Source organism: Phocoena sinus, chromosome 3 (assembly GCF_008692025.1).
Source record: "Phocoena sinus isolate mPhoSin1 chromosome 3, mPhoSin1.pri, whole genome shotgun sequence".
NCBI classification, from domain to species: Eukaryota; Metazoa; Chordata; class Mammalia; order Artiodactyla; family Phocoenidae; genus Phocoena; species Phocoena sinus.
This window is the reverse complement of record NC_045765.1, coordinates 5834888-5851014: the sequence shown is the minus strand read 5'-3', so window position 1 is coordinate 5851014 and position 16127 is coordinate 5834888. Positions and strand designations below refer to the sequence as shown.

General features: G+C 61.7%; 1 protein-coding gene across 2 annotated transcripts; it reads right to left on the bottom strand.

Annotated features, from left to right (window-relative positions):
• Nucleotides 1-764: 764 nt before the first annotated feature.
• Nucleotides 765-15631, bottom strand: CAMSAP3 (calmodulin regulated spectrin associated protein family member 3). Of its 2 annotated transcripts, XM_032628947.1 has the most exons (18): nt 15355-15553; nt 9634-9887; nt 9213-9335; nt 9034-9129; nt 7926-7973; nt 7526-7664; nt 6776-6915; nt 6597-6690; nt 6463-6517; nt 6239-6312; nt 5858-5927; nt 4317-5772; nt 2998-3137; nt 2610-2917; nt 2154-2253; nt 1618-1730; nt 1421-1539; nt 765-1332 (listed from the first exon to the last, which is right to left on the bottom strand). In XM_032628947.1, the coding sequence occupies exons 1-18, from the start codon at nt 15500-15502 to the stop codon at nt 1027-1029; spliced, it is 3783 nt and encodes a 1260-aa protein (XP_032484838.1). In that variant the 5' UTR covers nt 15503-15553; the 3' UTR covers nt 765-1026. The 2 variants fall into 2 exon arrangements, with proteins under 2 accessions (XP_032484838.1, XP_032484839.1); XM_032628948.1 differs by lacking the exon at nt 7926-7973 and having other exon boundaries at nt 15355-15631.
• Nucleotides 15632-16127: the final 496 nt, after the last annotated feature.

Here is a 16127-nt window from a genome sequence, read left to right as displayed (position 1 = left end):
TCTCTCCCTGGACAGCTGCCAGGAGCCAGGCCTCAGCCATGGGCCATGGCCTAGGTGCGGTCCTTAGTCCTAAGCTCCCGGAAGACATTAGCGGGCTCTAAGCTAGTAAAGGATTTTAAGCATTCGGGCACTTAACCGGATTTGTGCCCTGAACAGGCCAGGCAGGCTGCTGTGGGGACCGGCTTGTGGCAGGAGGTGACTGGGGGTGCAGTCACGGGGACAGAGAGGCCCTCGGGAGGTGAATGTGTGGGATCCAGTGGCGGTGGAGAGTCTGAGCTGCAGGGAGACCCGAGCTCCGCCCGGCTCGAGCTTGTGATGTAGCTCCTCCATCTGAGACGTCCAGCGGCCGTGCCAAGGCGGCAACCAGACCCTTGGACGTGCAGCTCAGAGGAGAGAAACAGGAACCCCCGGCCCAGAGGCGGTCATGGAGCCTAGAAACGTAGGCAGGCAGCTGGAGAGATCACGTTTAGCAGTTGGCCAAGGACCAAATGCCAGGACTGGCCGATAATAACAGCCACACTGAGGAGAAAACTGAAGCGAGCGGGGGCGGGGAGGGCTGGCCAGAGGCCTCAGGTGCCCAGGAAGTCAGTTAAGAGGCAGCTGGGAAGCGGCCACGGGGCCCTGGGGGCCGGGTCGTGTCGAGGGGGCAGAGGAGAGGCTGGAGCAAGTTCAAGAGGGAACGGGAGGCAGGGAACAGCCGGCGAGTATGGGAAACCGTCTCGGGCAGAGATGTCACCAGGCACCCCAGCCAGCCTCAGTCGAGCTCTCTTTAAATTACTTTATTCGAGAAGGTGGGGAGGACAGACGGGGGACTGAGCTGAGCCCTGAGTCCCTGAACCTCCCAGCTCAGCCCCCACAGCAGGATGGGACCAAAGTAAGGGGGTGGGGACTCCAGCCCCACCCAGGCGAGGTCACGGGGGGACAGACAGGACCCGGGCATACCAACGGACTGTCCTCTGGGCTGTCCCCCAGGAGGGCGGTGGCCAGAGCACATGGGGCCCGGCCTGCGGACCACCCGGGACGGGGCTATTTGGGGGTGCTGCTGCCCTTCTTGGGAGTGGTGGGCTTCTTGCTCTGCCAGAGGTGCCCCTGGATGGTGAAGGCATCCACACTCATGGACATGGTCTTGGCGGGGATCTGGGTGAAGCGCTTTCGGTCCGAATTGTACTTGTAGATGCCCTCCACCATGGCGGGCGTGACCGTCCGGGGGCCGTAGCCTGTCAGCCGCGACAGCTCCTCCGTCTCCCCAGACAGGGTGTACAGGGCCCGGAACTGGCAGCTTGAGTCGCGGAAGAGGATCAGGAAGTGGTTGGCCTTGCTCTTCTCGATCTCCTGGGTGGGGGGCGGAAGCAGTTAGCCAGGCCAGCAGGGCCCCTGCGACCCGCCTGCCGCCAGTCCACCAGCCCCGGCCCAGGCCCACCTCAAGAATGCGGTTCTTCTGCGGCTCGTTCACCTTGCCTGCCAGGCAGCAGTGCGACAGGGCGTTGTGGATGATGAACTTGTTGGACTTGGCGCTCGGCTCCTTGTACAGCCGTGGACCTAGGGGGCGGGGCGGTCAGCAGGGACAACCTGGGGCGCCGGTGGGGCTCGGTGCTCACCCCCTGAAGTCCCACCTACCCGTGTACTCAGGCACTGAGGCCGGGGAGGAGGCGTTGCTGCCGTTCTCCCACTCACGTTCTCGGCTGCCAGGCAGGCGGCTTGGGGACATGAGGCTGGATGGAGATGGAGCCCTGCGGGGGGAGGGGTGGGGTGGGGTGCGCTCAGCGGTGGACGAAGCCTCCCAATCAGTGTGCGGTGGGACCCGGGAAGGGCGAGCCAAGGACACAGCCGAGCAGGCAGGACGCATCCACTGACATCATCTGGGCTCCCAAGTCCACGCAAGGCCCTCTTCCGGCCCCGGGCACATTGAACACCCATCTCAGGTGTGCAGCCTTGCATCTTCGGTGGCAGGTGCACACCCTCGTGCCAGATCACCCTCCTAAGGCTCCCTCTCCCTCCCCCTCCCCCTCTCCCGCTCTCTCTCTCTCTCCCTCCCTCTCTCTCTCTCTCCCTCCCTCCCTCCCTCCCTCTCTCCCTCTCCCTCTCTCCTCTCCTCTCCTCTCTCTGAGAGGCCACCTGGAACATAAACGCCTGCCTGCCCAGGCTAAACTCACCGAGACGTGGGCCTCTTCACGCCGAGGTTATTGGGCGCCTCGTTGGCCACAGTGGACAGAGACAGGGTGGACTGGGAGTAGACTTTGCTGAGCCGAGAGCCTGGGAGCAGAGGGTGTTGGGTCAGGCCCCACCTGAAGTCCCCTTACCTCCACATATGCCCAGGGGACCTTAGTTGGCCGGCTGGTGAGGGAATGTGCGGTCAGCCCTGTCCAAGACCCTCGCCCTGCGCAGCCTCGCTGGAGAATGACCTCCCCACCTCACCCCACCACGCCAGGCTGTGGGAAGCGGCCCTTCACCTGTTAAGCCGTGGAGAGAACCCCAGGCCAGCTCTGCCCACGGCCCTTACCCTGCTGCAGCCCCACATCCTTGTGGAAGCCTTGACCCCTGGGAGCCCACGCTTCGGCCCTGCGGATGCGCCCTGCACCGCCCGCCCCACACACCCACGGGGGCCTCACCCAGCAGGCCACGGGCTGTGCTTCGCGCCAGGGCCGAGTCATCACAGCAACCGGAGCGTGGCCGGGGGGCCCTCCGACCGCCCCGGCCCGGCCCCCCGCTCCCCATCGCCCGGGGCCGCAGCACCTTGTCGAGGTCATCCATCAGCTTCAGCTGGGCCCGGCGTTCATACTCGAGCCGCGTGAACTCCCCCCGCCGGGGGCCCACCTCCTCCTCGGCTGGGGCCCGGGTGGCAGGGGCTGCAGTTGAGGCAGGGGCGGCAGGAGCTGTGGGGGCCGGGGGCCCGGGGGCTGCTTCCTCCTGGGCCAGCCTGCAGATTGAGGGGATCGAAGCAGTCAGGTTGTGGGGACGCCAGTGGTGGGAGACTCCCCAGGCTGGGTCCAGCCTCACCTCGCAGCCTCCTCCCTCTGCTGCTCCTTCTCGGCCTCCTGCCACTGTTTCCGCCGCCGTGCGTCCTCCACCCGCCGCTGCTGACGCTCCAGCAGGCTGGCCCTCTTCTGGGCCATCTCGTCCTCGGGCTTGTCTTCATCCTGGGGGCAGGCACCAAGTGTAGCTGGCTGTCTCTCCCCTGGTTCGGCTGGAGTCTGACCTTGTGTCGACCCAGCCTGCCAGCCGCTCGCCTGTCCTTGAGTGTTTGTAATTGTTCTGAAGGCACTTGGTGGGCACCTGCTGTACGCACAGCCCCGTGCTGGGTTCTGGGCACACCAAGCACTTAACCCAGCGGGGAAGGCAATCAGGTATCACACCAACATTGGTGAACACCAGCAGAGGCTGCGGTCAGTCTACACTGTGGGGAGGGACCTATCCTGGCCTGGGGACACCGAGAGGGGCCTCCCAGAGGAAGCAACCTCGGAGAGTGATGATGAGGACTGAACTGGGTGGGGGTGAGCGGTGAGGAGAGCATTCTGGGCAGTGCGAATAGCAAGTGCAACGGCCCTGAGGCCAGAACAAGCCTAGCAGGTGTGGAACAGCAGGGAGGCCAGTGTGGCTGGGATGCAGAGCTGGGGAGGATGCCATAGGATGAGGTCAGGGGCAAGCAGAGCCTACAGCCATGGGAAAGACTTTTATTCTAAGAGCAAAGAGGACCTACAGAAGGGTTTGAAATAAGGGGGTGACCAGGTCCAATTTACATTTTAAATAAATTTTGCTGACCGCTCAGTTGAAAATGGCCAGGGATTGGTGTGTGGTGAGGGGTGGGCAGTGGAGACCAATCAGGACATGACTGCAGGTGTCCAGGTAAGAGGTGGTGGCCCAGGCTGGGGATGCCAACAGGAAGAAGAGTGATTGGATATGGAAGAGTCCGGAAGGGGAGCCGGTAGGGGATGAAGGAGGGAGCAGGAGGGAGGGGATACCATAGAGGACCCTAGCCCCATCTGTCTAAACCCACTCTTATCCATCTGTCCATCACCCACCCATCCATCCATCTGCCCAGCCCTGTCCAACTGTCTACTACCTGTTCTCCCTCTGTCTATCCACCCACCCCATCTATGTGTCCATCTGGACATACACACCTTGTCTGTCTGCCAGCTGCCAGCTGGCTAACCACTCATCCACCTCTGTTCCCCCCTCACCCCAGTTCCATCTGTTTGTCCATCCATTGGGAAAGCCCTATCCATGCGACTGCCTGTCTACCCACCTGCCCACCCATCCCTGACCATCCATCCATCTACCCACCTGGCCCCTCCCCCACCTGCTCAGGTGACTCTCACCTTATAGAAGAATCCCAGCCCGGTCCGGGGCTCTCCCTCTGAAGATGCCTCTTCTTCTAAGGAATCCTCAGCACCAGGGGGGCTCCCATCTCCGTCATCCTCAGCCGTGGGCTCTTCCAGGCTGCTCAGCGGGATCTCGACGAGGCCAGGCCGGGCCGCGGGCTCCTCGGGAGGCGGCCCCTCCGCCAGAAGGATAGAGGAGCGTGTCTGCATGGGCACCTGGCTCGGCGAGAACTTGCGCAGGTGGGGGAGGCTGTCCACATCGTGGGGAGGCGTGAGCACCCTCGTCAGGGGTGCTAGCCGCAGCTCCGCCGGCCGCGCGTGCTTCGGGCTCCGGGGTGTGGGGCTGGGGCCAGGCCCGGGGCTGCGCCGGGCAGCCGGAGCACGCCGGGCGGGGCTGGGGGACGCGGCTTTGGGGCCCGTCGTGGGACCAGGGATGACCCATGCTGCGGGAGGCGGGGCAGGCCCAGAGGGCTCTGGCGGGGCCAGGAGCCGCTGCTGCTGGTCCGTGAGCCTCTGCATGTCCCGTTGCAGCGAGCTCAGCGCTGCACTCAGCTTGCTGACCGCCCGGTTATAGTCCCCCAGCCCTTCGGGGGGCACCGGGCCCAGTTCCGGCGAGAAGGTCACTGCCTTTGGCCGTGGCGACGGCTCACCCTGGCCCTCGCCTGCCGGCCGCTCCCCACCAGGGGCCAGGCCTGGCTCCACCTCTGCTTCCCCGCCGGCCTCCCGCGGCTGCACCTGCAGGAATGCGCTCTTGCCCAGTCGCTGGCGGTGCTTGGCAAAGATGGCCTCGATCCGTCGCTTCTGAGCCTCTATGGCCCGGCGTTTCTCCTCTAGCCGGGCTCCAAGCTCACTCATCTCTGAGCTCAGGGCCTCTGGTGCCACTGGGGTGGCTGCCGGGGACCCTGCCTCAGCCTCGGCCTTCACCAGCTGCTTCTTGCGTTCAGCAAAGCTGGTCATCTTCACTTCAGAGTTGCTGGCCACTGGGGATGAAGCCGCCGCCTTCGGGGAGCCCTCAGACAGGGCTGGCGGTTTCGATACCTCCCCCACTGGGCAGGGAGACGGTTTCGAGAGGCCCTCGGGGTGGGGCGAGTAGGTGGGTGCTTTGGTGGGCCCGTCGGGCAGTGGTTTTGAGGCCCCCTCGGGTGGGTAGGGGGAAGCCAGTGGCAGTTTGGAGGACCCCTCGGGAGAGTGGAGGTAGAAGCTGCCGTCGGCAGCCCCATCCGGGAGCAGCCGGGGCTCGGCACTGTGGATGATCTGCAGGGCCTCCTCGATGGTAGGCAGGTCGCCAGTCTCCGGGGCTGGTTGGGTGGGGGTCCGGGCTGGCACAGAGCGCGGGGGACCCAGGCTGTCTGAGCTGACGGAGCGGAGTAGGACGGGGTCTCCCATGACAACATCCACGTCGCTGTCCAGGCCAAAGGGAGTGCTGAACGACACGGCCTGGGAAAGGGGACGGCTGGGCGGCCGGAGGGAGGGGTCAGCCCCTGGGACAAGCCTGGGCCCCACCCGCTCCACTGCCCGGGCCCTTGCCATGCGCTCACCTGAGCTGACGGTTCCAGGCTTTGCCGAGGGCCTCCACGTGGGACATGGACGGGGAGGACTTCAGCGAGCCTGGGGAGGGGCAGTGAGTGGTCACTCAGTGCTCACTCGGGGGGGTCAATGGGGACCCTGGGTGGCCTCAGCCACGGGTTGTCAATGGGTGAGTCACTGATGGGTCATTATGCGGATGGATAACTGTGGGTGGTGTCACTACGGGGTCCTGTTGAGCCACTGGGGAGGTCACTGGGGGGACAATGAGCATCACCAAGGATCATTCGGGTGCCAGAGGGACCCAATGGAGGGGTCTAGAGGGACGACATGAGGTCAGCTGGGGTGGTCTTTGGATGGGGGTCTCCAGTGACAAGCTATCTCCCTGCCCTCACCTGTGGATCCTCGGAGTGGGGACTGGGGGCCTCCGGATGACAGGAGTGGATGGCGGAAGTTGAAGACAGGAGAACTGCCAAGAGATGCGCGTCACCCGAGGGGCCCCCTCTCTCCCTCCCTCGCCCCTCCTGGGAGTGCAGACCAGATCATCTCCCTTCCCCGTCCCCGCAGGAGGAGGAGCCCATTGTGGCTGTGTAGTCTCAACCCAACAGGGGAGCGGTACCTGCTGCCGCTGTTGTTCTGAGGTGGGGAGGCCTCCGTGGCCCTGTGGGAGGCAGCTGCAGCACAGAGCGGAGGGTCAGGCAGGGCTTGGCCTCCCCCGCCCCCATGCCCCCCGGACCCAGGGTCGGGCCTCACCGTGACCATCAGGCAGATCCTTGACCTGCACGAAGTCGGGTTTCAGCACCTCAAAGCACATGAACAACTCCGCTAGCAGCACCATCAGGTTGATCTGGAGGTGGAAAGCAGGGTCAGCCAACCAGGCGCACGGCCCCCGACACCCCCCCTCTGCCCACAAGGCCCTGAGATGGCCTTACCTTGAGGGGCGGTGGGACATAAAGCAGGTCCTCGAGAGAGAGCGGGCAGCCCCGAGGAAGGCGGGAGGCGCAGAAATCCTGCACCAGCTGGAGGTTGTACAGGCTGTCCGCCACAGACATGGGGTCCTTGAGGCGCACCTCTGTAAGGACAGGATGCCTGCGTCCCCAGCTCTGAGGGAAGGAGGATGGGGCCCCGGGGAAGCGGGGGCCCAGCAGCCAACATGTACAGAGGACCTCTGACGAGCCAGGCTAGGCCCCCTTCACAAGGTGCGTACCGTGACACGCTGTTCCTCAGGCCTTTGCATCTGCTGTTCCCACCACCTGGAGTGCTAGTTCCCCAAGAACTCAACTCAGAAAGCTTATCCTGACTACCCAGTGCCCTTCAGAGCACCTAACATCCGGAACATTCCACTCGATGAACTTATTGTCTTTCTCTCCCAACTAGGATGTGAGCCGCCTGAGGTCAGGAACGGGTCTGCATTGTTCTGGCTGGAGCTCTGGCACCTAAAACAGGACCTGGCAGTTTGTACTCTATCGGTATCTGCTGCAGGAGTGAATTGTATAAAGCGCAGAGAGGTTTAGACACTTGTGCAAGGTCACACAGCTCATTACGGGAAGAGAGGGGTTCAAACCCAGGTCTGCCAATTCTGGGAGCTGCACTTATAATCGCTGCACTACTCTGGGGACAGACGCCAATGCCTGGGTGCCAGGCTTGCAAGGACGGGGTCTGGCTCAGGCACATTTACTCACCCTCGAGTCGCAAGAGCTGGGGACAGTAGCAGTGGATCGTGGCGGCCAGCGCAGCCCCACTTGCCAGGTCCTGGAGGCTGGTCACGGTCGGAAAGCAGGGGGCGCGTCGGGCCACGGCGCGGTCCTTGCGATATCGGATCTGTGGGTGGGAGCCGGGTCACGTCAGAGGTCAAGCTGGCCCCCTCCGAGGTCAGCAGTCATGCAGGCTGGGCGGGGGGGCCTGGGGTTTCCGCCACGAGGGGGCGTGAAGCCGGGGGTCCCAGAGCCAGAGTGGGGGGGGCCAGCCTGGAGCAGGGGAAGGGCAGCAGCAAGAGGCAGAGGAGGTGTCTGCGAGCAGCCAGGCCAGCAGCGGGGGCTGGGGACAGGGACTCCTGGGACCCTGGGGTGGGGGATACGTTACCATGGGGGGTTTGCTCCCCGACTCCTTCAAACAGAAGGCAATTGCGTGCTGGGGGGAGAGGAGCAGCTGTCAGCGGGGCGGGAGGGGTGCTGACTTGCTGGGCCCCCAAGCACACCTCCAGCGGGGGAGGAGACAGCCCTGACCCCTGTCCTGAGCCCCGGCCATCCAGCTCCCTGACTGCGCCCTGGCCGGCTTTAGGGACCCCAGCTCCTCCCAGCCAGGAGCGACCCCACAGAGCAGCCACTCATGCAGGGAATCCTCTCCCCCCAACACAAGACCCAGGTCCCAGCTGGGGGAGGGGATGCAGAGGAAGCAGGAAGGCAGGAGAGGAACTCCCAACCCAGGCCCTAGTGTGGGGGGAAGGAGACCCTGAAGTGAGCAAAGGCAGGGACTTCAGCCCAAAACCTCCCCCCGACACCTGCAGTGGTCACTTTCCCCTTGTACTTCAGGGATGGACACCCCACTGCCCCCAAAACTGAGAGCAGGGAGCTGTCCTTAGGGAAGCTGGAGTCTCAGTTAGGAAGGTTCTTCTACCCTCTTTTTCTCTTGGCTAGAGGGGTCTTCTCCATGTGCCCTGCCTGTTGGGGTCAGGATCCATGTGTCTGATGGGCTGGGGTCCTCCCTCTCCCCACCTTGGCTCAAGTGTACAAGCCTCTTGATTACTGGGAGGTGGGTCATGTACCGGGGAGAAGTCTGTCCTTTCAGGAACAGCAGAGATTCCCCCCTTCCCTTGGTTCCCAAAGGGTTTCTCTGTGCCCCCAGGGCTGGGGTCCTACTTCCTTTGCTCATATCTGGGGAGAGACAGGAGAGGGAGCAGGACAGGCAGGCAGAAACAGACACACAGACAGCGACAAGCAGGGCAGGCAGACGGGGCAGAGAGAGAGCCCCACTTACAGGAACCAGCTTCCAGTACCAGCGTGTGGGACACTGATGCCAGAGAGGCAGAGAGGAGAGTGGCAGGGGCGGCAGAGGGGAGAGGGCAGAGAGAGAGAGTCACCTCCAGCACCCCCAGTGCAGGCATGGCCTCGAGGCACAGCTCCAACCTGCCCACCCAGCCCTCGAGGGGCCACCCTTCCTTCCTTCCTTCCATCCATCGCCCCAGGCTCACCGAAGCCTGCGCTGGGGCCACCCCATCGGCAGGGGCCGCGGGAGATGCCCTCTGGGCAGCTTCCTGCTCTGTCTTCTCCTGCAGCCGCCGGATGGTCTGGGGAGCAGGGAGAGGTCAGTGCTCTAGTCACTGGGTGATCCTGGCCCCCACCAGCCCACCTTGGCCCAAGCCCCACCTACCGTGTCCACCCAGAAAAGGAGCTTGTGCTCCAAGCTGGCCAGGGCCAAGGGACCAGGCAGTGTCTTTGTCCACTCAAAGGCGAAGGCAACCATGAGGGCATCAATGACAGCTAGGTGGGCTCCCTGTGGAGGCAAGAGCTGCAGGGTGAGACCAGAGCGCCTCCCAGGGAGGAGAAAGAGGAAGAACCTGGAGGTGGGAGGGGCTCGAAGTGGGAGGGGCTTGGGAGGCTGTCCAAGCTCTGAGGTCACAAACTAGGCCTTAGGGATCTGGTGGGCCGGGTAGGCAAGTCCTCAGGAGCCAGAGTTAGCGCCTTTTGGGAGGCGCCAGGCTTGGCAGGAGGAGCCTGGCCTGGTGGAGCAGCCATGAGGGGAGGAGCCAGGCCTGGTGGGCGGGACCTAACGAGGTAGGGGCGTGGCCTACCATGAGGATAGGCTGGTGCCTCAGGTCGGCCTCCTGCACCGGGCGCTCGGGCAGCGCGGGCACCATGCCCCTCCGCGCCAGCAGGGCCAGTAGCGCAGAGGGGCTGGGGGGCGTCTCGAGCTGCGGCAGCGCCTGGCGCCAGGCCCGGCAGTAGAGCTCAGCCGAGAGCAGCAGCCGCGTCACCGGGGGCTTCACGTGCTCCTGTGCATACTGGTCGGTGTAGAAGGGCTCCCACAGCTCCGAGGGCACATGCTCTGCCGGGGCGAGGAGGGGGGGTGGATCATGGCGGGTCAGGGCCACCGGACATAACCCCTCCGCATACATACAATTACATGGACCCAATTATGGGTCGGGGGGCGGGGGGCGGTCGTTGCGGGTCTGGACCAGGGAGGATGGCACCGGGACGGGAAAATAGGGCACCTGGCCTGAGACACGAGGTGCAGGTGTGGGGGAGTTTGCCAGAGGAAGGGGTGACGGTGTTCCAGGCAGGGGGTCTGCATACAAAGGCGAGGAGGTGGGAGAGAGCACGTGCTTCGAGGAGATGGCGGGCTCTTGGACCCTGAGGAGAGGGGGCGGAGGCCAGATGGGCGGGGTCTTGTAGCCACCCCTCTCGCCCTCACCTAAGGACTGCACAACAGTGTGACTTAATCGATCTCCTTGGGTGCCCTACACCACCCCAGCGGACACGCTTTGCCTTAAGGCAACCCTAGGAAGAAGCAGCCAGGGCACACGTGGTAACTCCGCTTTACAGATGAGGAAACCTAGGCACGAAGAAGGCCACACAGCTCTGGACTGGGATTCAAACCCAGGCCTTAAGCAGGGGGTGGGATGAGCTGTGGAGTGGGGGGGCTGGCTGACAGGACATGCAATGGGGGAGGGGGACAGACTGCAGATACTTTGTGGGGGGCGGGTGAATGGCCTGAACTTGGTGACTGAAGGGGAGGGGGGAGAGGCACCCAGGGCTCCATTGGGAGTGAGGGGGAAGAGAGACAGAGGGAGGCGGAAGGCGAGAGAAAGAGGGTGGTGGCTGAGATGGGGGTACAGGAGGGGCTGGAGCTTAGAGGTAGCCACAAAAACCCTGAAAGAGAGGGGCAGGGTAGGAAGAGGCTTGAGGAAGCCGCATGTGGAGGGAGGAGGGGTGGCAGAGCCCCAACCAAGTGGGACCCAAGGGTGGGGAGGAGAAAGATCAGAATAAGCCGCCAGGAAGATCTGGGAGGTAGACAGGAGGCAACCGAGGCCAAGGCGGTTGGATGTGCCCTTATGGGTCTTCCAGGGAGGCCCCAACTCATCCCAGTCAGAGCTGCTGCTTTGTATACTGGGCTTCTGTGTGTTTGAAAAGATGGAAGGGGGCAGGATTCTACTGCTTAAAAACATTTGGATGTGTCGTACCAGGCCTTCCTCAGGTGCCTGAATTCACAGCGATGCTCTCCAGAGGCCCCTACCCTCACCTACAAGGACCCAGGCACCCTGGCTTTCAGCCCCTCCCTGCCCCACCCCCCACTCTTTCCCCACCCCCTAAGCTCACACTTGACCTTCCTACTTAATACCCAAACCCCATGTAGAGTTGGGCCATCTCTCTGCCCCTTGAAAGAAGCGTCCTCCAGACCTAGAGATTATCATATTATGTGAAGTCAGTCAAGGACAAATATCATACGATATCACTTCTATGTGGAATCTAAAAGAGACGATACAAAACAGAAATAGACCCACAGACAAAGAAAACAAACTTAGGGTAAGCAAAAATGATGGGCAGGGGAGATAAATTAGGAGTTTGGGATTAACATATACACACTACCATGTATAAAACAGGTAAACAACAAGGACCTACTGTATAGCACAGGGAACTATACTCAGTATCTTGTAATAACCTATACTGGAAAAGAATCTGAAAAAGTATATATATGTGTGTGTGTATAACTGAATCACTTTGCTGTACCCTTGAAACTAACACATTGTAAATTAACTACACTTCAATTAAAAAAAAAAAAAAAGAGCTCTCCAGGTTTTCTTTCCTTCCACCATTCCCCTGTCCCAACCTCCCTGATCTGCCCTTGCCCTCCTAGCTCCCGGCCTCCCCAAGGCCAGCAGTGGCCTTCCAACGCCCACTATCTTGCCTGGGCTCTCTGCCGAGTACCTCCTTCTTCCAGAAAACTTCCTTCCCCTGGCATCTTTTTCTCTCTCTCCCACCACTCAAGCCAGGCCACCTCCTGACATGCCTCTTTGATGCTGGGCTCCCAACAGCTCTGGGCAGCCCTGTCAATGGACTTGCCCCCGCTACTATGATGGCTTCCATGGCCATCTGAACACTGCCACCTGCCACAGCCCAGGCATCGCCCGTCATGCTCAGCGTCTTACTCCAAACGTGCTCCTTCTCTCTGTCCCCATCATCACAGTGAGAGACAGATCACCATCTCTCCTTCTCTCTCCCCGCTCCAACATCCAATCCGTCATCTGGTTTCAGCTCCTGGCATCCCCTGAAGCCAAACCCTCCTCCCCCTCTCTCCAGCGCCCGGTTGCTTCCTGGTCCCATCAGCAAAATTAAAGTTTCTTTCCTGCAGGACTTGTCAGGGCCTTGAAGATGACAACTTGAGCTAGAGCTACCGATAGCTAATGTTTATCAAGTCCTTACTTTACACCAGTCCGTCTCCACCTCGGCACAGTTGGCATTTGGGGCTGGATAATTTTGTGTTTAGTGGGGCTGAGGTGTGGGGAATTGGGGCAGGGGGGTGCTGTCCCGTGCATTGTTAAGATATTTAGCAGAATCCTTGGTCTCTCCTCACTAGATGCCAAGAGCACTGTCCTCTCAAGTAGCAACAACCAGAAATGTCTCCAGACACTGCCAAATGTCCCTTAAGTGACAAACTCATCTTTGGTTGAGATCCACCGCTCTGTACTATAAAGTGTTCTATTGACCATTTACTGTAGAGCAGTCCTGTCCGACAGGAATAGCATGTGAGCCACACAGGAAGTTTAAAATTTTATAGTCACTACATTAAAAAAGTTGCAACAAGTAACATCACCTTAGTAATATATTTCACCCTATATATACCCCAAATATTATCGTTTCAACACGTCATCAACATAAAAACGTTATTAATGAGATATTTCACTTTTTTTTTTTTTTTTTGGTAGAAAGGCTTCCAAAGCCCCTGTGTTTTTTACATGTACAGCACCTCACAATTCAGACCGGCCAGATGCTGCTCGTGGCTACCACACTGGACAGCACAGCTAAAGCGCAGCTAGCCCTTGGACCACCACCGCCGCCGCCTTGGCCGCCTTGTGTGCATTTGCTCGTTGAATTATTCCGAGACTTATTCTTATCTGTTGTACAGATAAGAAAACCGAGGCCCAGAGAGCTAAGATGACTTGGCCAAGATCACAGAGATAGTAAAGGGCAGAGCGATGGGACCCTAGTTCCCTAAGTATCACCTGGAGGTTCTGGCGGCCTAAGGGACTGCATGTGGTGTTTCCCAAACTTGCATAAAGATGCCACCCTTCCTTATCTCTGAGCTTGAGTTCTGTGGAGCCCACTAGCCTGCATTCCTGCCCAGCCTCTTCACGCCTGTACCCTGGGGCCATCAGAACTACCCCTTCCCCCAGCCGTTATTCCCCCGGGGCAACTGCATATCTGATCTCATCTGGTCAGTCCCCAAACACCTTCCATGTCTCCCCAGGGCCCTCAGATTCCCCATCCATGGCCTGAGAGGCCCTCATCACTTGCACCAGACTCCCTCATCTCCCTGGCCACTCCTGGCCACCACTGGGACCTGTACACTCTTCTTGGAGAACTCGCTGTTCGTCTCCTCCCCCTGGCAAACTCCTACACAGCCTTCAAGGTTCAAATGCTCCCTCCTCTTGGGAGCCTTCCTTTCTCCTCCCCCCCCGGAAGATTTCCGGGATTTTCCTCCCCCAGCCTGCTCGCTGGAAGGCCCTCAGCACACCTCGACATTAACTGGACATCACCGACTTTATCACCCTAAGCACCAATGATCTGGTTTCAAGTCTCATCCCCCTCTCGCCATCCTGAGCACCCAGCACTGGACTGGCACCCAACAGGGATCAGTAAAGAGTCCCAGAGTTCATGAAGCAAGCAGGGCTCTGCTCCCCACTTCCTGCTCAGAGCCTGGGGTCCCACCTTCCTCAGTCCCCCTCTGTTTAGAGAACGTGGGTGGGGGGGGCAGATTCAACGTGACCTTCGGGAAGGATGTCACACAACGCAGGGGAGCTGGGTCAGTGAGAACAGAACCGGGTGAGTCAGGGCGTCCCCCAGGGACCTGACTTTTCTTTCTGGGAAATGGAACAGTAATTTCTCTTCTGTCCCCTGACCAGATGATGAATAATATTATCGTTAATAAAAATACCACTGGTCACGGCAGCAGGAATAGCAACATCCACTTAGCGTGTACCGTGCGCCAGAAACAGAGTAATCCTGTGGTCAGTCTCTCTCACCCTGCGAGAGGAGGAACTGGGACCCCAATCACCCCAGCACTGCCCTGGCACTTCGTGGGTGCCCCGCAGACATTTGTGAAATGGATAACAAAGTGCACAAATGCCTTCTTTTATAGAGGACTGAACAGAAGCTTAGAGAATTGGGTTAATTCGTCCACATTCTGGTGGAGCGTGGGACTCAAAGCCAATTCTGATTCCCAAAGTTGAGTCCTCTGTGGCCTCATAACCTGGGATGCGAGGGGCTGGGGCAGACCTGGGTCTCTCCCCGCCAACCATCCCCCCACCCCCACCCCCTTTCTCAAGCAGATCCCTGTGGGCGGTGAGCCCCAGAGTGGGCCCTGCTTGGGAGGGTGCAGGGAAAGAGACTGGGAGAAAGACAGGCTCAGGCGGAACCAGGAGCCGGACAGCTGTCACCAAGACCCACACCCAGAACTGGTTGTTCTGGGAAGGCCACTGAAGGTATGATGGGCTGTGCTCAGCTGGTGCCAAGACCAGTGGGCAGGGCCAGTGGGAGGGCAGGGCGTCCCCCCAGAAGGCCCAGACCTTAATTAACTCGTCTTCCCCATGGCCAGGCCCTGACTCTCAGCTCTGGAACGGGGCCATTACTGATCCTTCCCTGGGCCGCAAAACCTAGGGACCCATTCGCATCCTCCCCGGTGGGGTGGCCTGAGTTCTTCACACACGTGAACCGGGGGGAGGAAGTGGGAGAAGGCCCTGCACCTGGGCCCCCACCCCCGGCGATCTTGGAAAAGCCATTTCCCTTCTGCTGGGCTCGCCCGCCTCCTAAGCAAAATGGGGCAATAAGTCACAGCTGCCAGCCGCCGGCCGGGGCAGTGGAGGCGAAACAGGGGCTTCCCGCTCCCCTCACCGCCCACAGAGCAGGCAGGGCCGACGCGGGGTGTGCGTCCGGGCTGGACGGGGGCGGGGGTCCTCGCGGGCGCACGATGTGTGTGTAAAGGGGGGGAGGGCAGCCAGGCGAGGCCCGCAGTGGGAGACAACACTCGGCCCGCAGACCCTGCCCGGGTCACCTGGGGTCCGGGACGCCCGGGTCTCGGCGCGGAGCTGGGCCGCCGGCCCCACCCCCACCGCGCTCCCGCAGCCGGCCGGGCAAAGTCCACCGCCTGGGCCGAGCAGGAAGCCCAGAGGCCCGGCGCGCAGGGGCCCGGGCCCGGGGACCCCCGGCGACCGGCGCTATTGTTCCCACGGCCCCGGCCTCCCCGGCGCGGCGCCCCGCCCCCCGCACCTGCCGCCCCCTCTCCCCAAGCCTGGTACCTGCGCCCCCGAACGCGGCCCGCAGCACCCACGCCAGGCTGGCCGCCGCCTTGGCCCGTGAGAAATCGTACTGGTCCAGCGATTTGATCTCGGGCACAAGGAAGGTCCTCCGCAGCGGCCCGGGCCCGGGGGGCGCCGCCTCCACCATGGCGGCGCCGGGGCTGCGGGCACCGGCTCCGCGCTCGCTCCGGCTGAGCTGGGCTGGGCTGCGCCGCGCTAGCACCCCGGCCGGGCCCGCCGTCACCACCACCGTCACCGCCGCGGCCGCAGGCGAGCCAGGTGCGGCCGATCGCGCTCACGACGCTGCGTCGGCCCCGCCCCGGGGCGGAGCCCAGGTGTGCCCCGCCCCCGGGCCTGGCCCCCGACCCTGTCCCCTCGCCTCTCCCGGCCCCTCGCCGCCGCAGGGTGGGGCGGGCCCAGACTGCGGTGGTGGCGGGGGAGGCTGCGGAGGAGTGTGTGTGTGCGCGCGCGCCTGTGTGTGCGCGCGCGCTGGGGAGGATGAAGGACCCTCTGCTTGCGGGTGTGTGTGCCTGCCCAACTGTGTTTCCTTAGATGTGAGTGTGAGCTAGTCATTCCCGGCCTGGAGGCAGCGCGCGCGTGTGTGCACCTGTTTCTCATTGTGTCTTGTGAGCGTCCAAGAAGGTGTGTCTGTATTCGCATCAGTGTGTGCATCTCTGGACGTGTTTGGGTGGTGAAAGGAGGGTGTGGAATATGTTTGAGGGTGTCTGCGTGTCCGTATCTGTGCGAATGTGACAACGCGCGCGTCCTTGTTT

Bases quoted from the DNA above. Each gene is read 5' to 3' on its own strand.
- CAMSAP3 (XM_032628947.1), bottom strand. From the start codon at position 15,502: ATGGTGGAGGCGGCGCCCCCCGGGCCCGGGCCGCTGCGGAGGACCTTC. The intron at 9,130-9,212 runs GTAGGTGGGGCT...CCTGCTCCCCAG, and splicing joins TCCTTTTCTGGGTGGACACG to ACCATCCGGCGGCTGCAGGA. The intron at 6,313-6,462 runs GTACCGCTCCCC...ATCTCTTGGCAG, and splicing joins CAGAACAACAGCGGCAGCAG to TTCTCCTGTCTTCAACTTCC.